The sequence below is a fragment of the Elephas maximus genome, chromosome 17 (genome assembly GCF_024166365.1).
Source record: "Elephas maximus indicus isolate mEleMax1 chromosome 17, mEleMax1 primary haplotype, whole genome shotgun sequence".
NCBI classification, from domain to species: domain Eukaryota; kingdom Metazoa; phylum Chordata; class Mammalia; order Proboscidea; family Elephantidae; genus Elephas; species Elephas maximus.
This window is the reverse complement of record NC_064835.1, coordinates 47,898,224-47,923,954: the sequence shown is the minus strand read 5'-3', so window position 1 is coordinate 47,923,954 and position 25,731 is coordinate 47,898,224. Positions and strand designations below refer to the sequence as shown.

General features: G+C 38.4%; 1 protein-coding gene across 1 annotated transcript; it reads right to left on the bottom strand.

Annotated features, from left to right (window-relative positions):
• Positions 1 to 3,334: 3,334 nt before the first annotated feature.
• Positions 3,335 to 25,731, bottom strand: RNF103 (ring finger protein 103). Its single transcript, XM_049856763.1, has 4 exons — positions 25,491 to 25,731; positions 22,291 to 22,430; positions 11,645 to 11,760; positions 3,335 to 5,338 (listed from the first exon to the last, which is right to left on the bottom strand). Exons 1-4 carry the CDS (start codon positions 25,714 to 25,716, stop codon positions 3,769 to 3,771), a joined length of 2,052 nt encoding a protein of 683 aa, XP_049712720.1. The 5' UTR covers positions 25,717 to 25,731; the 3' UTR covers positions 3,335 to 3,768.

Sequence of the window (25,731 nt, the reverse complement as noted above, 5' to 3'; positions counted from 1 at the left end):
ACTTCCACCTTTCAGCCAAATATTAAACAGGTCTATAAAACAAACAATAATGGTCATAAGGAACGTGCTTCTTTGAACAGTCAGGTATACGAGACTAAATGGGCAACACTTGCCCAAAAGCAAAGATAAGAAGGCAGGAAGAGGCAGGAAAACAGGAGGAATGGAAACAGTGAAACCAGGATGCAAAGAGGGAGAGTGCTGATGCATCGTGGGGACTGACATCAATGTCACCAAACAGTTTGTATATAAATTCTTGAACGGAAAACTAATTTCCTCTTAAACTTTCACCTAAAACACAATAAAATGTTCAAAAAGAAAAAAAACCTGAGAGCATTAGTTAAGAAAAAGCCTTTAAAACAAGGTGATGTGCCAAATCTGGCCACAGACAATATGCCTACCTCAGAGGAGTGACCGTGTCCTCTGAGCTCAGTTCAGTCCCTACTGCAGAATGGTAGGCAGTCAATCTCCCAGTGAAGGGAGATTTTTGTTGATGAGTAACTGAAATTTCACCTTTGCTCATTAACTTTAGCTTATGGAGGTTAGCTACACCTACAATTTCCTTGTCCATGAAATCAGGATGATGGCATATTAACTCAGTTTAACAAATACTTTCAGAAAAATTACCAGTTTGTGAATTTCTGCTCAATCTCGTACTTATTCCAAATAATCCAAGTTAAAAAAAGAAAAAGTAAGTCAGCATAATAATAATAAAAGACTGAAAGGGCTATGTCAGTAGGACATCAGAGTGATTTAGAGGGGCTCCCACTGGCCAAACAATGGACAATTTGCGCATCTAAAAGAATAATGAATTTTAACACATATAATATAAAAAGAATCTGAGTTCACAGTGATATTCAAAGTGTGAAAAAATGGAAAGCTTTTCTTTACCAAAAGAAATGCTAGGTAACAAGCAGCCACCTAAGATGCATCAATTGGTCTCAACCCACCTGGATCAAAGGAGAATGAAGAACACCAAGGACACAAGGTGATTATGAGCCCAAGAGACAGAAAGGGCCACATGAACCAGCAACTACATCATTCTGAGACCAGAAGAACTAGATGGTGCCCGGCTACACTCAATGACTGCCCTGACAGGGAACACAACAGACAACCCCTGAGGGAGCAGGAGAGCAGTGGGATGCAGACCCCAAATTCTCATAAGACTAGACTTAATGGTCTGACTGAGACTGGAAGGACCCTGGTGGTCATGGCCCCCAGACCTTCTGTTGGCCCAGGACAGGAACCATTCTGGAAGCCAAGACATGGATTGGACTGGACAATGGGTTGGAGAGGGATGCTGGTGAGGAGTGAGCTTCTTGGATCAGGTAGACACTTGAGACTATGTTGGCATCTCCTGCCTGGAGGGGAGATGAGAGGGTGGACGGGGTTAGAAGCTGGCGAAAAGGACACGAAAAGAGAGAGTGGAGGGAGAAAGCGGGGTGTCTCATTAGGGGGAGAGTAATTGGGAGTGTGTAGCAACGTGTACATGGGTTTTTGTGTGAGAGACTGACTTGATTTGTAAACTTTCACTTAAAGCACAATAAAAATTATTTTTAAAAAATGCTAGGTAATAAATGAAGAATAGAATTAGAAAATCACCATGTTGCAACTTCTTAATAACTGACTCAGGGAAAGAATAGTCTGTGAACATAAAAACCACTGGGCTAAAGGCTGTTGAGAAGCAGGTTATTCAACAGTCTTATGGGACCTCCTTAAAGGAAAAAATTACCTTCCAATGGAAGGTAAGTTAAGGTTTGACTTTAAATAAAGTCAACGTCCCCAACGATGGGTCATACAGATATCGTGTGCCTCCTGATGTCATACAAATGGGAAATACGTAGCACCTAGGCAATAACTCTTTTAAGTTAAAGGTAATCATGAAGAAATAATCAGACAAATCCAGAATGTGGGCATTCTGTAAGACAACTGGTCTGGATTCTTTAGAATGTTAGTAACAGGGAAGACCAAAAACAAAACAAATCAAAAAAGGCAGGGGAACTGCTCTAGATGAAAGGAAGGAGACTAAAGCAGCATGACAACCCAGTGCAGAACAGTGACTGAACCTCAATAAAAACAAAAACATATACAGGATACTCTGAGAGCACCTGGGGAGTATGGATTGTGTATTCGATATTGCTGAGTCAATGTTAGGTTTCTCGGAGATGTTAATGGTATGGTGGTTCTCTAAGAGAATGTCCTTATCCTTAGGAGATAGATGGTGATATATTTAAGGGAGAAGCATCATGACGACTGAAATTTATTTTGAAAGGGATCTGCAAAAGAAAAATAAAGAAGACATATGCACAGAAAGGAGATAAAGCAAATATAATTAACAAAATGTGAACACTTGGTGAATCCAGTTGAAGTGGAATGGAACTGTACTATGCTTTCAACTTTTTTGTAGTTTAAAAAATTTTCAAGATTTAAAAAAAAATTCAAAATAAAAAGTCAAAAGGGCCACATAAATCAGAGACTCATCAGCCTAAGACCAGAAGAACTAGATGGTGCCCGGCTACCATCAGTGACCACCCTGACAGGGGACATGACAGAGACTGCCTGATGAAGTGGGAGAAAAGTGTGGTCTGAGAGAAACTGGAGGAACCCCTCAAGTCACGGCCCCCAAATGGTCTGTTAACCCAGAACTAAAACCATGCCCGAAGCCCACTCTTCAGACAAAGATTAGACTGGACTATAAAACATAAAATAGTACTTGTGAAAAGTGGGCTTAGTTTAAGCAGATACATGAGACCAAATGCACATCTCCTGTCTGGAGGCAGCATGAGAAGGCAGGAAAGGACAGGAACTGGTTGAATGGACACAAGAAACCCTGGGTGAAAAGGGGGAGTGTACTGTCACATTATAGGGATTGCAACTAATGTCACATAACAATATGTATATGAATTTTTGTATGAGAAATTAACTTTCACCAAAAGTGTACACACACACACAAAGTGATCCAATAGGATGTGGAAATTACCGAACATATCATTAACATCACACACCCACACACACAAAAAGTCAATATAAGGCTATCTATGAGTGGCTAACATGCTAAGGTTGACTTTATTTAGATGAATATGCTAAATATGGATAAACGATTTAACACTTAAAAGAAAAAAAAAAAAGCTCACCATAAGATTCCTTTCCATCAAAGCTAACAAAGCTAAAAGGTGGAGTAACATCACCTTCTGGGCCAATGGCAGTAACATAATTCTTTTTTTTTTTTTTAAATCAGTCAAGAATCATGTTTGACTTACCTGTAAAATTAACGAACCTGTAAAACACATATAGTGCTCAGTCAACAATTTAACATTGGAAAATCTTAATCTTCTGATTTTAAAATAATTTATTTCATAGGTTTGTTTTAATTTCATGTCTCAGAGCATACATTATTTAACCAAGAGGTGCTGGACAGAGGTTGTAAAAAGGGAGGAAACATTTAGGATAGGAAACCGGCTCAATTCCATTAGAATTTGATCCTACCTTGTAAACTCTTGCTAGGATAAATTTCTATCATACTTCTTTTGTGCTTACAAAAAACATTAAATTCTGAATTTCCAATGTCGTAAATAAAATTTTTACAATTAAGTATGCATTCAATTGACACACAAGGCAACCAAATAATTCTGTCATCAACATTAGCATAATGTGTATTTCCTGTCACTGCACTAACATTAAACTAACTTCAAACCACACAAACATTGTGACTAACATTAAAAAGGCAAGCTGTAAGATACTAAAAGCTTATAAAGGACAAATTGCACATGGTTAAGATGGGACATCGTTTGACAAGGGCTGGTGCTGTGCATATGGCTGCTTTTTTTTATAAGAAGGCCACCGGCAAACGGGGCAACAGTGTCGGCCCCCAGCCAACCACATCACAATGCAATTCTGATGGAACACATGACCACAAGGCAAACCCATTAGCAAACATCCATTCTCAAAATTCTCTAGGCAAACAACACATTCAGTACAGTGCAGCATATCAGCAGGCCAAGCTAACCAATCAGGTTCCATATCTTCATTAGTGTTGTATGATCCATAAGACCTCCCGTTCCTTTCATATGGGCTGGTCTGACAATATTTGTTGGCACAGGAACAAGCCTCAGCATCACAGTGACTTGCTCTTCCTTGAGAATTGTGAACCATACTTTGTTTATCTTCAAATGCTTCCTTCTCACTGCTAAAAGTGCTTTCACTGTCTGAGTCATTTTCAGTATCTTGAGAACCCTCTGACATTTCCTCTTCAGACTGGACTGCAAGACACTTAAATCGCCATATTGGTAAGTTTTTTATATAATCAGTTGGTATCAGAGGGTGAAGCCAAAGGTCAGGAAAAGCTAACCGCTCCAAGAATAAGTCAGGGTCTTCATCCCAGTCAGATTCTACAGGAAAGTTCTGAAAAGAAGCAATTGGGTGGAAGAGGTAGCTAGTGTACCAGTCCCACAGGCTTGATAACCATTCCAAGTTATTGGCATTAATTTCATCGTTGTTGTTGTTGCGCCGTCTCTTCTTCTCAAAGTAATCAATTAGTAAACCGTGTCCAAGGTATGTACTGAGAAACAGGGCTGGGTGTGAAGAATAAAACATCCAGTCTGCCCTCACCCATGAAGCCAGTGTGGTGGTATTGGAATATCTCAGCAATTTTAAGCTATATTCATAAAAGCTATCTAAATAAGGGAGCTGTAAAAAGCCCAACACAGGTAGCCAGGAAATAATTAATAGAGAATTATACGTCCCTAAAGTGCTTATGAGAACCACAAATCGCTTTATGGTAGCTCCTTGTGTGATAAATAAGTCCATCCAAGCCATAAGATTAACTAGAACCAAGCTTAAAACAAACAGATCATTTACTTCAGGTTGTAATGAGCGCAAAAATGAATCCATTGCCTGAAGGGATATAAATTCACCTGTGTGGTTTCCATATCTGTAAATTCCTTCAGGAGTTCTAAGTATATATGATGGCATGTTATATACACCAATATCTGTCATATAACTCACATTGTCCCAATTTTCCACATTAACAAAAATAAATTCAACTCTTCCAGTAAACTTTATACTTAGTGCTGAGAAGAAAGCCGGGGGTTGGTCAAGGTTGGCAAACAGGTATATTTTTACCCAATACTGATCACTTTTATTCCATTCTTCTTTCAAATGTTCAGCATTATAAATGGTTTTGATCCGAGAAGCCGCGTGAGTAGTTATCCACTTAAAAATGTGCTCTACCTCAATCTTGCGTCCACTGTATTCTTTAAGCATGACTTTCCCTTTAGAAGTACTCGTCTGTGGAACAGACATAATGAGAGTGGATCGTACCCAGCCTCTTCTTCTGCAGTACCTGTAAAAGAGTCAACTGTAAGTAAACACGTAGGCAGCTCATCCACTGTCTGCGAACAATTCATCTTCCCCTGAAAGTGTCTGAACATAACTGAAGTGCACATTTACAACCGCTCCCCAAAACTAAACAACCTCCAGATAATTAAAAGTGGTACCAATACTTGGCAGTTGCACAAGAGGAGAAAGCAAGCTGTCTCTTTGCAGTACTTTGTTTTTGTATTTCTGTTTCTTTTCCTTTCTTTTTTAAAGCAAGTGTACCTCGAAATGTCTGAGTCAAGGGACTCAGCAAATATGTACTTCAGTATCTATTATGTGTCCACTACTGCATTATGTGCCCATCAGATGCAAGCAATGAAAAGAAAATAATTTTTGCTCACAAATAATTTTAAATCCTATTACGACAACAGGAAACCCTGGTGGCGTAGTGGTTAAGAGCTATGGCTGCTAACCAAAAGATCGGCAATTTGGATCCACCACGTGCTCTTTGCAAACTCTATGGGGCAGTTCTATTCTGTCCTATAGGGTCGCTATGAGTTGGAATTGACTCAAGAGCAACAGGTTTGGTTTTTTTTAAATAAGACAACAAAGCTTAGAAATATAAAAACTGTATAAATTCTATTAATAAAAATATCATTGGGAGTTTGAGCTGGTGAAGACTGCATGAAAGGTTTGGGAATTGAACTAGGTCTTGAAGGGCAGTTAGAATTCGGGTGAGTGGAGAAGAGAGAAGGAAACAGATATCCTACACAGAGTCCCTGACTTGAATGTAAGCTCCTTGAGGGCAGGAGGCAAGCACCTTCAACAGTACCTGGTACCAGAGGCACCATTACAAAGAAAGTAATCTGTGCAAAAGCTAACCCAGAAAACAGCTACTACAAGTCCCATATTTTTTGTATCCTCTCATCCTCATCTCTTCAATGAAGACCACAAAGAGGAGTATTTTACTTTGACACAGAGGAAACAAAATAGGAAGTATTTAAATTAAGAAGAGATTCAGTCCGAGGATTATTCCCATTTTCAGACAAAGTAAGTAGAAGCCTTTAACTAAAATTAAATCATTTGTTTAGATTTATCTAGTAGGGTCACAATTCCACTTCCACTGGAAAAAAAGACTCTTGCTATGAGGTTTATGATACTCTTCTCCCCCTCAAAAAAAAAAAAAAAAAAAACCCAGGAGATGAGTAAAAGGGAAGAGTGAACAAGGAAAATAGCTATTGTGTTACAGTAAAGGGATTATACGTGAAAAATTTTCTTGATTAAAAAAAAATTTCTTTCCTCCAAAAACCTACCGTGTGGAATTTTATGATATGTAAATACACTTCAATAAAGATGTAAAAAAAAAGCCCTACCATGTGAGTATATTTTGTTCATTCCTGATTTGTAAACAGACGGTAAATATTTTATTTCTTATTTTGCTATTCAGAATATTCATATAAAAATCATATTATGCTTTACTTAATAAACATGGATTATATTTTATTAAATTAAATAAGCATATTACACATTCATATGACCAGACTGAATGGAAAGTCTTCATGTGAGTATGTGGCTCACAGTTTTATAAAGATAATACAATTGATTTTTATCTCACGAATTTTGTGATATAACTTAAGCGAACTGAGGACAACATGTTTCGACATAAAGTTTGGTAAGAACTCTGGGAAACTCTTTCTAGGTGACTCAGAAATCACAGGCCATGACTCTTAGCTTTTTTTGAGTTGATGCACTTCCCTAAGAAGATAGATTCGGTTACTATCAGTATTTTCTTCCAACTGAAATTATTTGAAAAATTACATACATATCCATACAAAATATCTTTTATTAAGAGTTATTTGTCCAATGCAAAATAATAATTCATTGACATGAATTCTATTTTTTACCTTCTCCTAACAAAGCAACAGGAGCCCTGATGGCACAGTGGTTAAAAGAGCTACAGCTGCTAACCAAAAGGTCGGCAGTTCAAATCCACCAGCTGCTCCTTGGAAACCCTATGCGGCAGTTCTACTCTGTCCTATAGGGTCGCTATGAGTCAGAAGCGACTCGATAGCACCACCACCAACACCACAATAAGTCAAATGCATATAGATTATTAAGATAATTTACATCTTAAATATCTTTGTTATTATTAGGTGCTGTTGAGTAGATTCCGACTCATAGCAATCCCATGTGACAGAACAGAACTGCCCCGCAGGGTTTTCTTGGCTGTAATCTTTACGGAAGCAGATCACCAGGTCTTTCTCCTACACAGCCACCAGGTGAGTTCGAACTGCCAACCTCTCGATTAGCAGTACAGTGCTTAACCTTTTGTGCCACTAGGGTCCCTTTTAAATATCCTTAGGTCGTTTTAATTGTTTTAACTGTATAAAAAAAAAAAATTTTTTTTTTTATACGGTACTTGCAATGGCACATTTCTACTCTTAGTCATTCTTTTTATCTTTACCTCAGAGAATATCTGGCTTCTGATTTCTGTCACAATTTATATGGCAGTCTTTCTGACAGAAAACCTTACTCTGTAAAACCGGCAAGGCCTTAGTGCATACAGAAAACATGTATACTGTGTGCTTTGTTTTTAGTTGAGAGCTAAGTGATAGTTCTAAGGTTTATCAATCCAGACAGAATTAACAGCACCCACAGGAAAACAAATTCCAAATGTCAGCATATATCTTTCAAATTAAATGATGTTTTCATTTGGAAAAAAACTCCAGGCTACTAATATATATTTATCTAAACACGGGTCTAAATAAATCCAAAACATAAACATACAATGTTGTATTAATTTTAAAATTTCACTGCTAAATAGAAATAAGGGCTAATGTACGTATTGCTTTTTAAGAATAATGTATTATTACCTTGTACCAATATGAAAGTTCTCAATGCCCGTTGAAAAAAAATTTTTTTTTCCCAAGATCTGAATAAACTCAATAATACCATGAAAACATCTTATAGTTCTTAAAGTAAATCTTTTGAGATCTCATGGAGAATTTTAAAACTAAAAATGATAGGAAACATGGCTAGCGAGTTTTGGTATTCCAGTTTTTGGTGTGGTATGCTATATTTAAAATGAACTCTTGGTATTTCTGTTTATACAATGCTGTTTCTTCAGAAGGTCGTTGTTCTCTTTGGCCTTCTTTGGCCTCTCTCCAATCCCCCTTCTCTTCCCCTTCCCTATCCATTCCATGGGCCCCCATCCCTGATAACGCTCATCTTAAGCCCTCCTAACCCTGTTTAGCACTCAGCTTCTAAAATTCCCTTGTCCTTTATCTTCTCTTGACCACCCCCACCCCCCAATCCCTCCACTACCCCCCAGACACACTCACGTCCTACTTCCTCTAAAAAAGGGGCAGAGCACAGATGTGGCAATAAAACCCTATGGAACAGATTTCGTTTGGGTAACGGGAGGAGTTAAGAGACAAGGCTACCACTGCTTAGTGTTTGGAAAAAGAAGTAAAACTGCTGTGATGGGCATAGTCAGGAGCTGTCTGGAGGTAATGGACCTGAGCACTCTGAGGAGCTCCAAATAGGACAGGAAAGCACTGCTATACTATGGGAATGTGACATCAGAGGAGGCTGCCCCAACGTCTTCCTGGAGAAGAGACCACAGTCAGAGAAAGCAGCATAGACAACAGTGTACAGAGCTTTGGTATTTCAAAAAATCTGAGACCAAGATGACAACTCAATTGTTCAACATACAATAAAAGCATTCGCTGAACGGTATTCTCTGCCCAGTTACACACTGCGGTACAATTCTGAACACTTTTTCCCCATACCTCCCCATTTTGTTCTTCTATAGCTCTGTAATTCTCCAAAAAAGAAAAGAAAAAAAAAAAAAAAATGACCCTGACTAAGCTCAGCTTCTACAGCAAAAATAGATTTTACTCTGCTTGAACGGCTTTCCAAATAAGATGAAACATGAACATGACAATAGTGAAACTGTACAAGTAACTGTGCATCAGAATTTTCACCTTCGAGATTAAACTGAAGAAGATGAAGCAGAAGTGCTTTTTTAATAACAAAAAATTATAGCTTCAATCAATGAGAGCAAAAAGCTGGTTAAAAAGATTTCTTCTATCATAAACAAGATGTGGGATTATTTATTAAATAATTTAATAAATAAATTATTCATATTTCATGAATATGAAAGATTTAGAGGAAGACATTCTGAGGCAGCTTAGATGTATGGTCTCACCATCCCCCAGCTAGCAGATAATCAGAAAGCTTTTCAAAGTCAAGAAACATTTAAAGTACAATCCACTGTACACAATCATGACACTACTGATAGTTTAAGATTACACTAAAAAAAAAAGATCAAATACTACTTTCAGCTTTTCATGTTTAACAGATTATCTTCATTCTATGTTGTGCTCAGTTTATTTTTGTATTTTTTATTAATGTTATCTAACAACTTACATTAGGCTGTAATAAATGTTTAACCCTTATATTTTTATAAATTTGTTTTTACTTAACATTTTCTAAAGTATTTACAAATTATAGTGCTTGAAATGTTTTAGTTTCACTGTTTTTTTTAAAAAAATGAATTCTGAATATTTTTCAATAAAGCAGTGATATTAATACTGACGTTTGGTATTATCTGAAAAAAAATCAAAGTATCATCACTACCATTTGTGCTGGTACTGCAATCACCAAAAAAAAAAATTTTTTTTTCACTTAGACTCTATTTGGGAAAGATGCAATCAGCCCAAAATGCTAAGGTCTTTGGTAAACACAGGACAGCAATAAGAATGGTTTCCCTTTCAGAAGAATATTAAGACAGGCTACCCTGGACATTTGGAGCTTTGTGAGTAGATGAGGAGGCTAAATCTGAGTAAGAGATAAAGGAACTTTCTGTCCTATTCACAATCCTTAGTGTGTCCTCCTATCATAGGTCTCACCCCACATTACGAGTGAGCAAAACGAGAGTAAGCAGACCAAACCCACTGCTGCTGAGTCAATTCCAACTCATTGTGACCCTATAAGACAGAGTAGAACTGCCCCAAAGGGTTTCCCAGACTGTAATCTTTAAGGAAGCAGACTGCCACATCTTTCTCCCATGGAGGAGCTGGTGGGTTTGAACTGCCAATCTCTTGGTTAGCAGCCAAGCACTTAACCACTGCACTAACCAGGGCTCCAAAACAAGGGTTTAAAAAAAAAAAAAAGCCCCGTTGCTGTTGAGTCAATTCTGACTCATAGCGACCCTATAGGACAGAGTAGAACTGCCCCATAGGGTTTCCATGGAGCACGTGGTGGATTTGAACTGCTGACCTTTTGGTTAGCGGCGGTAGCTCTTAACCACTCTGCCACCACGGTTTCCAAAACCCATAGTTTTCTCCCCAAAACAAGGGTAGTGGGGAGAAAAATGTCAGGCCAAAGAACAAGGGCAGGAAAATCTGAGTTGTAGCAGTGGTATGGAAGGGTTTTTGATAGCCAAGAGGTTTGCCTGTTGTGGTCAACAGATATAAGGGACATAGATAAGTCAGGTGTATCTACCTACATTAGAAACTACCTAATATTGTGGATTTTTCTAGATACATATCATATATCCCCTCCTGAACAAGAAACAGAGTATGCTGTGCATGTGAATCTTTCATTAAACATTTATTGAATGAATAAATGAGTAAAAGTTATAACTGGGTAGCATTAGGAATGAAAATAAGCATTTCGAAGAAGGAATAATGTGAGAAAGTGAATACTGAAGATGAAAATAAAAACATCTCCAAGCATGCTTATCTGCGAAAATGGGAAAAAAAAAAAAAAAAAAAACAGTAAAGGACAGAAAAAGTAAAGGTAGAAAGGACACAGTTTATTAAAGAAAAAGATGGTGAATCTGACTTTGAACACTCAACTACACTAGATGTTAGGAAAAACGACTTATCTAGGGATAGCTATAGGACAGACAGCAAAGAGCATCAAAATGCAAATCAGAAGTCAGAACTACAGAAGGTTCGATCTTCACAAAAGCATTTACCTAAAACCATGAATATGCTGAGGTCTCTCTGGGAAAGAAAACTGAAACAAAAAGGACTAAAGACATACTTTTCATGTCTTTACCCCCCACTAGAAAGAACACTGAAGAACAGAGAGAGGGAGGAAGAAGAAGGAAAAGGAGGAGGAAGAGAGAGAGACCTGTGAGAGAAAAAAAAAAAAAAAAGCCAGTTTATCAAAAATATTAACCAAAGACCTGTATAATCATCAGTGTGCTAAACATCATAATTAGTGATCAGTGCAAACTGACTTCTAATATCATCATCTCTATTAAACAAGAAAGATCGTAGTCTGGATTCAGATTCTATGGATTGCCTAATCACCTTACCTGGGGTCACTGGAACAGTTAAAAATGCCTGTACGTATTCCAAATCTTGACACCTTTTTTACCATTTTCTCCCAGTGGATTTTGCCCACCAAGGGACTTCTGTCGTTTGCTATCACCTATTACCACAAAAAGAAAACAAGAAACTTCAGTTACATAAAATGGAGTCAAGCCAATCATTTATATTTACAATATAACTACTTTTTTGAAAAAGATATGCTGTTCCCGGTTCTTATTTACTGTATCATTATATCTTCAATGAATCCTTGTGGAGGGAACAACTGTCAAACTGGAAAAGGTTTAAAACACTGAACACAGAACATTAAACTCCCACATTCAGTGGTAGTTACAGAGACGGGGTGTTAATACCAAATTAAAAAGCTAACCCCATTCTCCACCGTGTGGCCTATTCCTTAGAACTACATAGGGAGAAAATAGCCCTCGCTCGCAGTCATTTTCTTTGCTCTGAAAAGAAAGTTTAAAACAATAATCCAAGAAAAACATCTTAAAAGTTATCACGCGTGGGTTCAAGGAGTTCAAATTTCACTTTTTTTCAAAGTATAACTATGGAGCCAAGAGTCAAACACACGTTTTCTATTAAACTATGCTTTGACTAAATCAGTACTGCTACTTTGATGGCTTTTTTTCCTTAACAATCATGAAAGATTCTAACATATAAGAAGAATTACTATAATGAATTCTACATTCTTGAACGTCTCCAAATTTGCAAATAGCTTTCAAATGTGATTAGGAGATTAGGATTGGGGGAAGAAAAAGGCTGATAAAAAAAAAAAAGGAAGGAAGGAAGGAAGAAGAAAAAAATTATAAATTAAACTTCGAACTATGTAATGACTCCTCTCATTTATAAATGTCAGCCTTTCAAAATTGTCAATAAATTTTCCCCTTATCCCCTAATCTCCTGCCTTGAATGAAGGCAGAATTTCAATAAAGACACCAGTAAAAAAAAAAAAAAAAAGATAAAATAACTAAATAGGAACTTAAAGCAAAGCCAAAAATGTCTAATGTCTTCATGAAATCAGCTGTTTGATTTATTTTAAGCCCAGGGTATATGGGCCAAGTTTATTTTCATAAATGCTTTTTAATATTTTTAATATTCTGGAGGCCACTAACCTTTCTGGGAGGAAGGGCCATTTTCTTGTTCACGAAGCCTCCAGGAAGTGAAATCCCGGGTGGGAAATCACTGTCAATAATAAACTCCCTGGGAGTCAAGAGGTGGTGCACCCACCTCATCTGAGGCTCTATAGTCATATTTATGCATCTAGAAAGGCCTTTGTCCAATGTCCTATACAGTTATGGTATTCAATTGAGGTTTTTGCATAAATTAAATTTGGTGCATGTTTGATTAAATGACCACAATAAATATGTTAACATTTTCACAAAATAACTCACCCAGCTAAGTTACATAGCACAACAAAATATTCTCAGCCTATTAGTACTGTGTTACAGCAGTAAGTGTCCCCAACAGCTCATATCCTAAAAGAATGCATGATGACTGAGTGGCAGTCACACTGCTGGCCTTACTGAAAAGGGAGGCATACTCCTCTGCAGTTCAAGAAGGAAGCTGCAGTCTATGTGGGGAGTATTTTCAGAGACCAGAAAACACTGGAAGAAAGTAAAGCCTGAGTTCCAAGTCTGCACCAGACTCGGAAACACAGGCTAGGAGTGAAGCAATCTTTCCATTCTGCTTTCCAGGGTATCTGCCCCTCTAACTGGAGTCCTTCCACTTGCTCACCCCTGTATCTCCTGCAGCTAGTAAAGCGCCTAGCTCATCTGGGTGTTCATTAAATATGTCAACTCAACTAAACTATTTTCAGCTTTTTATAGCTTAACAACTCGTTCTATTTCTGATTACACAGGTTCTGTAAAGGTGCCAGGTTTTTGATTTCTATTATAATGAAAAGTCCCTTCTGCAGCAACCTGGCTGGGATGTTTCCTGGACAAACATTGGCATAAATAGTACCCTGCAACACAACTGCACTTCAGTGTTCCTGACACCAGCCAGACATAAAGCTTATCAATTCGAAGCGTTTTAAAATACAGTTTTGCATATTTATTTAAAAGTGGGATTTAATACTGATGAGAACACTTGGCATATCTCTTTTAATACTGTTAGTCCCCATTCAACACCACTTAGGTTTAATCAGATAACTCCATGGAACAAAAGGAGTGCTGTGCTATGATATTTTCTGCATTTCTCAGTATTTCATTATAACAGGTTATCTCTACTTTCAAAACCACAGAGCAACCTAAGCGTATACATGCAAACTGTATAAAATCATTACAAATGAGGAGGGCCAACTGACAAAAACAAAACTCAATGGCTTTTTTTTTTTTTAGTATTCTTACGAACTTACTTTATATGAATAAACACACAAAAAGGTTTCGCACCAATACAAAATAAAGTGGTTTGCCACATATTCTGCCTCTAGAGTGGCATCAAGAAAGGAATAAATAAGGTAGCATATCTCTAAACAAAGCATATTCATCTAAGAGCAAAGATAAACAAGCATAAAACTGCCATTCTTTTCAGCCAAACAGGAAATATATTAACATAATACTTCAGTAAATATTGACCCAAAGCTTTAAGTCATTTGATGCTTCTTACTGCTACCTCAATTTCGGTGACTTTAAATTCCTTACATTTTTTACACAGCCAGTAGAGAATAAATATCACAGTCCTTCTTTGTACTCTGACAAAAATTAAGAGAGAAATAGAAATGTTAAGATAAGGATAAACCCAAAAATTATGCTGAAGTTTCCTTTCCAGAAGCCTATCCACTGTGTTATCTGTGTCTTAGACCAAGAGTTTTTTTTTTAAAAAAGTAAATGTCTCCTATTTATAATACCAAGAAGAAAACAGTGGCAACAGAATCACAGAATCCACAAAACTGGATAATACCCAACCCCCACTGCCGTCGAGTCGATTCTGAGTCATAGCGACCCTCTAGGACAGAGCAGAACTGCCCCATAGTTTCCAAGGAGCGCCTGGCAGATTTGAAGTGCTGACCTCTTGGTTAGCAGCTGTAGCACTTAACCACTACGCCACCAGGATTTCCAAAATTGTATAATAGTTAATGAAAAACAAGATGTTAGGTCAGGAATGAAGCAGGACAACTTAGAATGTTAGAAAAACTTAGAACGTTAGAAAGAATTGTTAGAAAAAAGAGGTCTTGGATCTGCCATGGATTACAAAGTGCATTGTTGGTAAAGATGTCACATATGTATCACTACCTTGAAAACTAAAATCGCTCTGTTCACCTCACATGAGGGAACATAAAGTAGACACGGAGAAGCTTGTCATGAAAAGTAATATCTTAATACTTTGCTTTAATGTAAGGATATTCATAAGCACTAATACATCTTAAAACAAGGAGAGAAAGATGGGAACACCATTAACATGTATTATTCAGAAAATAAACTCACTATGAATTGCAGAGAAAATAGAAATCACAAGGAATATAAGATGAATTAAACAAATTATAGAAAGATATTTTTCAACTCGACGGCAGTGGGAGTCATTATATGCAGTGTCCCAAAAAAGATCATCAACGTACATTACTGATCTATTCCAGAAAAATAATGAACCACCCAAGCTGACTGGACAGCTAAGTTACGTACCCGTTTACTAATGTCACATTTTCCCTAAAATATGTAAATCCAGATATCTTTTCAATGACATGATGTATGAAGTCTAGAGTGCTTATTATCAGTTCTATGTCACCTAACTACATTTTTTTCTCAATAAATACAAAAAGAAACTATAATTCATCCAAGTAAGGAAATAATAGTAGAAAATTGAGGGAAAAAAGAAAGAACTTTGATGTGCTTAAATATCTCCGGCACAAAACCAAACCAAACCCCTTGCTGTCGAGTCGACTCCGCCCCATAGGGTTCCAACGGAGTGGCTGGTGGCTGGCGGCCAAGCTATTGAGCCACTGCACCACCAGGGCTCCGTTTCCTACACGGGATACTTAAAATAACGGCAACTTGAAAAGGACTGACTTGGCCAGGATCTATGCATCCTTATCCATAAAAATGTAACTCACAGATTTAAAAAAATGATAAACTGAAATTAGCCAGCTTCTTTTAAAATAAAAAGAATGAGCCTTCAAATTGTTAAAAAAATGAATTCTTGAAAGTTATCCTTCACAGGAGTTGAGATAACTATGATCTGAACTGACAGAATGGCGAGCCATTGACAGAATGTTTCTCTTCTATTCCTAGCAGATATTTTGAATTTTAAATACAGTTTTAAAAACCCAATGCTTACAAAAGTTTAAACCAGGGTGTGTGTGGAATAGCTCAGCTGGTTAGCTCACAGAGCCAAGGACAAGGTTCCAGCCTCAACCTTCTGTAGCCCTTGTCCAAGACTGTTCTAGCCCAAGCCAGCCATTTGACAAACACAAGCCACAGGTGCCAAGATCACTGGAAGAACTTTCTATGTATATTACTGCATCATTTTCATACACAGAAAACCATATGAATACATTGCATTTTTCTGAGGAGTAGTGTTTCAACTATTAATACTATTAAAAAGTATTTTCAGAGAAAAATAGTAATTAGAATTTATAATGCTAACACTCACTTTCATTATTTGTTCACTTCATTCAAGGGTCACCTTATTAGAGTCCCTTGTCACTGTCTCCTTACCCTTATTTTTCTTCTCAGCACTTCCCACTAACTGATGTTATCCTAAAGATTTATTCAGTGCCTACCTTGCTCAACTGGAATGTGAGCTCCCTGACAGAGCAAGGACTCAACCTATGTGTGTTCCCCGGTATATCCCCAGGCCGGGCACACACACATCTGCTGAATAAACTGTTCGATGGACTTTGTCACATATTAAGGGAGTTTAATCCGTGGATATTTTTATTAGGTCCAGTACAGTGAATTACTTAATATGGTCCTGCTGGCTGTGGTCTTGTGACCAAATGATTGGGTGGAACTATGCAAATAAGGTGCTTATGGCCCATCAAGGGGATTAGACAACTCGCTAATAATGCAAATAAGGTGCATGGAACCCTAGAGGGGATGGGACTATGAAAATAAGGTGTATGGAATCCTAACAAGGGGATTGGTCAGTTTTGCCACACCACTAGGCTTAAAGAGAGCCAATCCCAGAGGCAGGAAGGGGGACCTCGCTACCATCAAGAAGAAGAGCTGGGAGCAAAAGCACATCCTTTGGGCCCAGGATCCCAACACTGAGAACCTGCAGGAGACAGAGCTGTAACACTGGAGACAGTGCAAGATGGCCGCAAGTGGCAGCAAGCACGGCAGAGTCCAGGATACCAGCAAGAAGCAAGAGACCAGCAGGAGCCGGCATGGTGAGCTTCCCAGCCCACAAGGCAAGAGAGCTGAGCACCTTTGGGCAGGAGGCTTCCTGGCAGAGTAGGGTGCCTCTGGGCACTTATCAGCAGAGCTAAAGAGCTTTGTAACACTTGCTAGAGAAGGGCAGAGGCCAGGACTGAGCAGAGGATGGGGAGAGAGAGCCCAGGAACTTGAGGTTCGAGAGAGGAGGTCTGCACCACGAAAGTAGCTGAGAGAGCTGTCTTGCACTGAAGAAGGGAGGGATGTGCTCCCCTTTTCAGGGAGGAGCCTTCCAGACTTTGTCTGCGTGCTTTCTGATCTGATCCTAAATTGTAACCGGTTACTTTCCTAAGAAAACTCTAACTGCTGAGTAAGGTCTGTGTGTTCTGTGTGGCCAATGCAACAAATTATCAAACCCAGCAGAGAAGTAGAGAGTGGCAGTGGGAGGGACAGCTGGTGTCAGAATTGGTAAAAAGACTGGAGGGAGGAGGGATGTCTGACCTCCACCTCACAGGAATCGGCTTTGGGCTAATGCTGATGTTGACTCTCCATTCACGCTCTGAAGTTAGAGGAGGCCTGACATCACCACACCATTTTTTTAAATTGGTGGTGTTATTAGGTGCCATCGAGTCAGTTCCAACTCACAGCAACCCTATGTACAAGAGAACGAAACACTGCGTAATCCTGGGCCATCCTCACAATTGTTATGCTTGAGCCCACTGTTGTAGCTACTGTGTCAATCCATCTCATTGAGGGTCTTCCTCTTTTCTGCTGACCCTCTACAAAGTATAATGTCCTTCTCCAAGGACTGGTCCTTCCTAATAACACGTCCAAAGTACATGAGATGAAGCCTCACCATTCTTGCTTCTAAGGAGCATTCTGGCTGTACATCTCCCAAGACAGACTTGTTCCTTTTTCGGGCAGTGCATGGTATATTCAATATTCTTTGCCAACACCATAATTCAAAGGCATCAATTCTTCTTCGGTCTTCCTCATTCAGTGTCCAGCTCTCGCATGCATATGAGGCAACTGAAAATACTGTGGCTTAGGTCAGGGACACCTTAATCTTCAAAGTGACATCTTTGATTTTTTAACACTTAGTCTTTTGCAGCAGATTTGCCCAATACCTGACTGCTGTTTCCATGGGTGTTGAATCCTTCACAACTTCAAACTTTTCTCTGTTTATCATGATGCTGCTTATTGGGTCACTTGTGAGAATTCTTGTTTTCTTTACGTTGAGGTACAATCTATACTGTAGGCTGTAGTCTCTAATCTTAATCAGTAAGCACTTCAAGTCCTCTTCACTTTCAGCAAGCAAGGTTGTGTCATTTGCATATCGCAGGTTGTCTTCCTCCAATCCTAATGCCTTGTTCTTCTTGATATAGTCAAGCTTCTCGGATTATTTTCTCAGCATTCAGATTGAATAAGCATGGTGAGAGGATATAACCCTGATGCACACCTTTCCTGACTTTAACCATGCAGTATCCCCTTGTTCTGTTTGAATGACTGCATCTTGGCCTATGTATAGCTTCCTCATGAGCACAAGTAAGTATTCTGGAATTCCCATTCTTCACAATGTTATCCATAATTTGTTAGGATCCACACAGTCGAATGCCTTTGCATAGCCAATAAAACACAGGTAAACATCTTTCTGGTATTCTCTGTTTTCAGCCAAGATCCATTTCACATCAGCAATTATAACCCTAATTTCATGTTTTCTTCTGAATCTGCCTTGAACTTCCAGCAGCTCCCTGTTGACATATTGCTGCAACTGGTTTTGAATAATGTTCAGCAAAATTTTACCTGTGCGTGATATTAATGATACTGCTTATGAATTTCTGCATTCTGCTGGATCACCTTTCTTTGGAACGGGCACAAATATGGATCTGTTCCAGTTGGTTGGCCAGGAAGTTGTCTTCCAAATTTCTTGAAGTAGACCAGTGAGCACCTCCAGCATTGCATCCATTTGTTGAAACATCTCAATTGGTATTCCATCAATTCCTGGAGACTCGTTTTCTGTCATTCTCTTTAGTGCAGCTTGGTCTTCTTCCTTCCATACCATCAGTTCTTGGCCATAAGCTACCTCCAGAAATGGCTGAACGTTGACCAATTCTTTTTGGTACAGTGACTGTTGGTTCCTTCCATTTGCTTTTGATGCTTCCTGTGCCATTCAATATTTTGCCCTTAGAATCCTTCAACTCAATGCTCGAATTTTTTCGTCAGTTCTTTCAGCTTGAAAAATGTTGAGCATATTCTTCTCTTTTGGTTTTCTAACTCCAGGACATTGCACATTTCATTATAAATATTTTACTTTGTCTTCTTGAGCTGCCCATGAAATCTCTGTTCTGCTCTTTTACTTCATCCTTTCTCCCATTTGCTTTAGCTACTCTATGTTAACCAGCAAATTTCAGAGTTTCTTCTCACATCCATTTGGTCTTTTCTTTCTTTCCTATCTTTTTACTAACCTTTTGCTTTCTTCATGTATGATGTCCTTGCAAACTTATCTGGTCTTTGGTCATTAGCATTCAGTGCATCAAATCTATTCTTGAGATGATCTCTAAATTCAGGGGTATATACTCAAGATCATATTTTGGCTCTTGTGTACTTGGCTCTAATTTTCTTCAGCTTCAACTTGAACTTGCAATATGAGCAACTGATGGTCTGTTCCACAGTAGGCCCCTGGTCTTGTTCTGACTAATGATATTGTGCTTCTCCATCTTCTCTTTCCACAGGTATAGTCGATTTGATTCCTGTGTATTCCATCTCATGAGGTCCATGTGTATAGCTGCCCTTTGTGTTGCTGCAAAAAAGTATTCACAAGGAAGAAGTCATTGGTCTTACAAAATTCTATCATGTGATCTTGCATAGTTTCTATTACCAAGGCCATATTTTCCAACTAGCAATCCTTTGTTTCGAACTTTCACATTCTAATCACCAGTAATTATCAATGCATCTTGAATGTATGTTTGATCAATTTCAGACTGCAGAAGCTGATAAAAAAAATCTTCGATTTCTTCATCTTTGGCATTAGTGGTTGGTGTGTAAATTTGAATAATAGGCACATTAACTGGTCTTCCTTATAGGGATATGGACATTATCCTATCACTAACAGGATTATACTTCAGGATAGATCTTGAAATGTTCTGACAACGAATGTGATGTCATTCCTTTTCAATTTGTCATCCCTGGCATAGTAGACCATGATTGCCCAATTCAAAATGGCCAATACCAGTCCATTTTAGCTCACTAATTGCCTAGGATATCAATCTTTTGGTGATCTATTTCTTTTTTGATGACTTCCAATTTTCCTAGATTCATACTTCATATATTCCAGGTTCTGATTGTTACTGGATGTTTGTGGCTGTGTATTTTCATTTTGAGTTGTACCATGTCGGCAAATGCAGGTCCTGAAAGCTTGACTCCATCCACGTTATTAAGTTTGGCTCACTTTGAGGAGACAGCTCTTCCCTAGTCGTATTTTGAGTGCCTTCTGACCTGAGGGGCTCATCTTCTGCTGCTCTTCATAAGGTTTTCACTGGCCAATTTTTTCAGGTGTAGACCCCCAGGTCCTTTTCCCTCGTCTGTCTTAGTCTGGAAGCTCCACTGAAACCTGTCCACCACAGGTGACCCTGCTGCTGTTTGAAATACTGTTAACATAGCTTCCGGAATCACAGTAACACACAAGCCTCCATGGTATGACAAACTGACAGATGCATGGGGATCTTTTTTTTTTTAAACAGGACATCAAAAATAAGCCAAGAACATACTGCCGTTAGTGAAACAGAATGTGTTTGTTTTCTACAAAAAAAAATTTTTTTTCTTTTTTGTTTTCTATAGGCAGTATAATATACACCAAAAGAATGTCCAGACTTTTGACATGGCTCTTCCAAGTTTGGAAGGTACTCAGCATCTTTACCATTCATCTCTATGGGTCATTCCATGTGGGTGACAAATATTTAGACACAGAACACACAGCAGTGGGACTGGCTACTCAGCTCAATCTATGTAATAAATCTAAAACTATTAAAATCAATAAGTCTTCCTCAGACTACTAGAAATACATATCAGTGGGAAAAAATGGAGTAACAATTTACTTATAAATCACAGCTTTAGAAATGTTAGTTTACTTTTAACTAACCCAGAAATAAACTAGAAGAGCCTGAATGGATAATGTGTAGATGGCAACCATATCCTCCCAAGTTCAACAAACTTAAAAAGTATCAAATTAGATTATCTGAAGGGTGAAAAGTCAAACACAATAAGGTAATCAATAATGGAAAGGCTATAGATATCCAATGCAGTCACCTGAAGAATTCCCAAATCTCAATTATTTAGCACAGTGGACTATAGTTTTATCATTCCATTCTCTTTAGATGCATATGTATTTATCTGAAGCCACATGTAACAAAAAAAAAATCCATCCATGATCATACTGCAAATCAGTGACAGGATCAAACCTGCAACTAAGGTCTCCAAACTCAGTTTTTTCTACTATATTTTGCAGTTTTTGTTCTCAGAAAAAAATCTGAAGAAGCTATTTTAATTTTCAGACTCTGAGCCAAACTTTGCCAACCCCCTTGTGAAATGGTAACAGCACCGAACAAGAAATCTCGTCAACATCACAAGCAAAGTAATAAACACCTGGTGGCTCAATGGTTAAGCACTCACTTGCTAACCAAAAGGTTGGCAGCTTGAACCTATCCAGCAGCTCTGAGCGAGGAAGTCCTGCGATCTGCTCCCATAAAGATTACAGCCTAGAAAATGCTAAGGGGCAGTTCTACTCTGTCATATGGGATTGCTATGAGTCGGGATCGACCTCGTGACACCTAATATCAACAGTTTCCCATAGCAGCTCTTCCTCTATAATCACAAAGTTGGCTGTTTTCCTAAGAGAAGGATCCCTTTACTTTTATCTCATGGTTCTTCCTTTAGATACAAAAATTTTTTGGACAGTGAATTCAAAACTGGAGTTAACGTCAGTTGAGAGTAACAGGACAAATCACTGAACCAAAAGAAATGTGTGTGTTTCACTTTAATGAAGATCCAAAAAAAACTAAAATAGATTTGCTTCTGCGATTCTAACCAAAAAGAAGCCAACTCCCTTCCTCAAGAGTTCTTCTTTCCCACTCTTCAATTTTCCTTTTTCTTGGTCTCCAAAACCTCTTTTAAGAGGGCACTGGGGCCTCCCTATGGGAACTGAGTTGTGCTCAAGAAACATGACAAGTACACAGAAATATTAAGGACTGGTGAATACTATTTTAGTAAAAACAATTTTTCTCTTACTGCTCTCAGATTATCAAGATTATCACTGTTTCTGGTACCTGAACCAGCCAGATGCCATCTTTTGTGTCTTCTACAAGCTCATAGAAATGCATTTCACCACTGAAATTGGTACTAGAAACGGATTCAGATGCTTCTTCTTCCTTGAGAGCGGAATAGAGCTCACCCTCCATCAAGTCACCTGAACAAAGAAAAGTAACACTAGTTAAGATTTTGAAAGGCCAAAATATAAAAAAACTCCACTCTCCCCACTTCAATGATCTATCCCATTTCATACTGTTAAGAATCATCTCATTGAACTCTCATATATTCTATAGACAAGAACAGCAGAACCTGAATATATCCATTTAAGATTCATAATTCAATAAACCTGTAATAATAACCTAATCTGTGTCAGATGGAGTCCCTGGGTGTCCCAAATAGTTAAGTGTGTGGCTGCTAACTGAAAGGTTAACAGTTTGAGTCCACCCAGAGGTGCCCTGGAATTAAGTCCTGGGGATCTACTTCTGAAAAATTTGCCATTGAAAACCCTGTGGAGCACAGTTCAACTCTCAGTCACATGGGGTCGCTATGAGTTGAAATCAACAACTGGTTTGTTAGCTATGTGTCAGGCAAAAATAAAACAAAGATCCATCTCTTCACAGAGCTTAAATTCTAGTGGGACTGTCCCATAATTTACTGGGAAATTACTGAATTTGTACCAGTCTAAAAAATCATCACAATATTAACTATTTTGTTTTGCATATGACATGTCTGGAAACCCTGGTGGCGTAGTGGTTAAGTGCTACGGCTGCTAACCAAGGGTCGGCAGTTCGAATCCACCAGGCGCTCCTTGGAAACTCTATGGGGCAGTTCTACTCTGTCCTATAGGGTTGCTATGAGTCGGAATTGACTCGACGGCACTGGGTTTTTGTTTTTGGATGACATGTCCAGTCTTCATATACTTTTTAAACAGAATGGTTTATGTAACTCTGACTTAAAAGATTTAGAAATAGGTTTACAGAATTTGTCATCAGCCCTGCGTAAAATACTGCAGTCACAGGGTTTACATGACTTGGAGGTTAGAACTTCACTTATTAAAACAAACTCCATACAGATACACAAATTTACAGTGCAAATTCAGAGCTTATATCAAGTAAAAAGAAAGGAAAACATTCATGTCAAATTCTCTTTCGCTTTAAACATTAAGTAGGAAAAATCAAGCACTATACATGGTAACAGCAAAACCATTCACAATGAATACCTAAGTTTTTAAAGATAAATTGCTACACCAAGACTTCTACCATAAAATGTGTGATGTGAGTCATATTTTTGTTAGCTGTGTGTACTCTTCAGATTATATATGGATTTTTTAAAAATACTTTATTGTGTTTTTGGTGAAAATTTACACAGCAAGTTAGGTTCCCATTTGACAATTTCCACACAAATTGTTCCATGACATTAGTTACATTTTTTACAATGTGTCAAAATTCTCTTTAATTGTTTTGGTTGTTCCATTTCCAGTACTATTCTCCCTGCTCCCTTATCTTCATGTTCCTTTTTTTTTTTAATTGTGTTACAGGTGAAAGTTTACACAGCAAATTAGGTTCTCATTTAGCAATTTTTATACAAATTGTTCAATGGCATTGGTTACATTTTTTACAATGTGTCAGCCTTCTCCTTATTTCCATTCTGTTTCTTCTGTTTCCATTAATCTAGCTTCCCTGCCCCTTCCTACCTTCTCTCTTTGCTTTAGGGTTAAGGCTGACCATTTTGTCTTATATAGTACTCATGGGTGATACTGTTTATTTTTTAAGACAATCCATTATTTGGATGAAAGGTCATCTCTGGAAGTTATATGCAGATATCTTGAATACTCCAACTAACAAGTACTTTTACGCTCAAAGGAAGGCAACAATAGTCAAAAGGAAAAAAAATGTGTGATCAAATTATTTTACCACGAAAAAGGATTTGGCTTTGGCAGTTGGAGTTATTTTCATTTCTGAACTTTATTTATTTTAGATCTTTTACTGTAGTTAATCCACCCACTCCCCCATGGTAGAAATAAAAGTCACCATAAACCAGTCAGTAAAGAAGGGGCAGGAATTCTATATTTTCTCTGAAGAAAAATTTATCAGTTTTGCAGAAAGGGTTCCCTCTTTCACGCCAGTAATGAGATATGAGTTTCATAACCCTATGCAAGTGTTAAAAGTCCTCCAGAGTTAGTATTCTTGTCTAACACACTACATGGTTAGAAGGTACTCAATAAGGAAAAAAACATGTAAAAGACATAACTGACAGATATACCTGAAACAACAAAAAAGATAACCACCAGTTTCAAGGGCTTCCTACAGCAACCCAGAATGCCTTTCTCAAATTATGGTACATTCTCCTTCCAGGAAGTATATCTAAACAAAGATATACTTTGTCCAGGGGTGAAAAAAAAAAATTAACCATATTTCTCATCCAATCCTACCCAAAATGAACAGTTATGGAAAACACATTCTTTAAGATGTTAAATATTCTCTTTGCAGTCTTTCAATTCTATGTCCCAACCCATTTAAATTGAGGCAGCAGCGCCTGTAACCCAGAAGACCAAGAGAGGAAAAAAAAAAATTACATCCACGAGCCAAAAAAATTTTTTTAATCCTGACAGGATTAAACTCTTTCCAAACAAAACAAAAAAACCGAGGCAGGCATTCATGCAGAATGTTCACCTTATTTTCACCAAACTTAATGTATGAAAAGCAGATACTGTACAGTGATCACTTTATATGTACACTCATTGTATAAAATCTGAATCTTAGGCCCAGATGCCTCTTGGATGTTAAGTCTTCCAATGCTACTCCCCGGCCTCCCCCCACCCGCCCCGCCCCGGGAACACTGCTGTCCAAAAGACAACGTTTTGGAATTTTTCTTTTCTTACATCCTGATGAATTTCAACAGACTTGTAATGCTTTCCAATTTGTCTGCAACTGGATGACACTCCCGATTTTGGAGAAAAAGCACCAAACGTGGTCAATAAAGCTAAGAACCTGCACTTAAAACTGTTATTTAGAAATGTTTTTAAAAGACATACCAACACCCCGACAAATAATCCCTGCACATGCTCAAGTCTGGGGGTCACACATTTTATTGCAGAACACCTGGCAAAGCCTGGGCAGCTCTCCCCAGGTGCCACCTCATTCCAGGGACTCCGCAGGAACAAGAACACAGCCCCCTTCCCCGCCCCCGAGCGGGGTGCAAGGGCCCCGACACTCGCCTGACTTTTCCACCAGCTCCCGGACATCCTTCTTCTCCGGCAGCCCCGAGTAGCCCAGCCCCCGGCACTCCAGGATGGTCTTCAGCTTCTTGAAGCTCAGCGCCACCGGATCCACCAGCTGGGTGGCCAAGATGCCGGTTTCGTACCACACAATGGCCTCAAAAAACCTGGCCAGGACGAAGAGGACGAGAAAATAGAGCAGCAAGAAGAAAAGCTTCAGCCACATCTTCGGCCGCGGCTT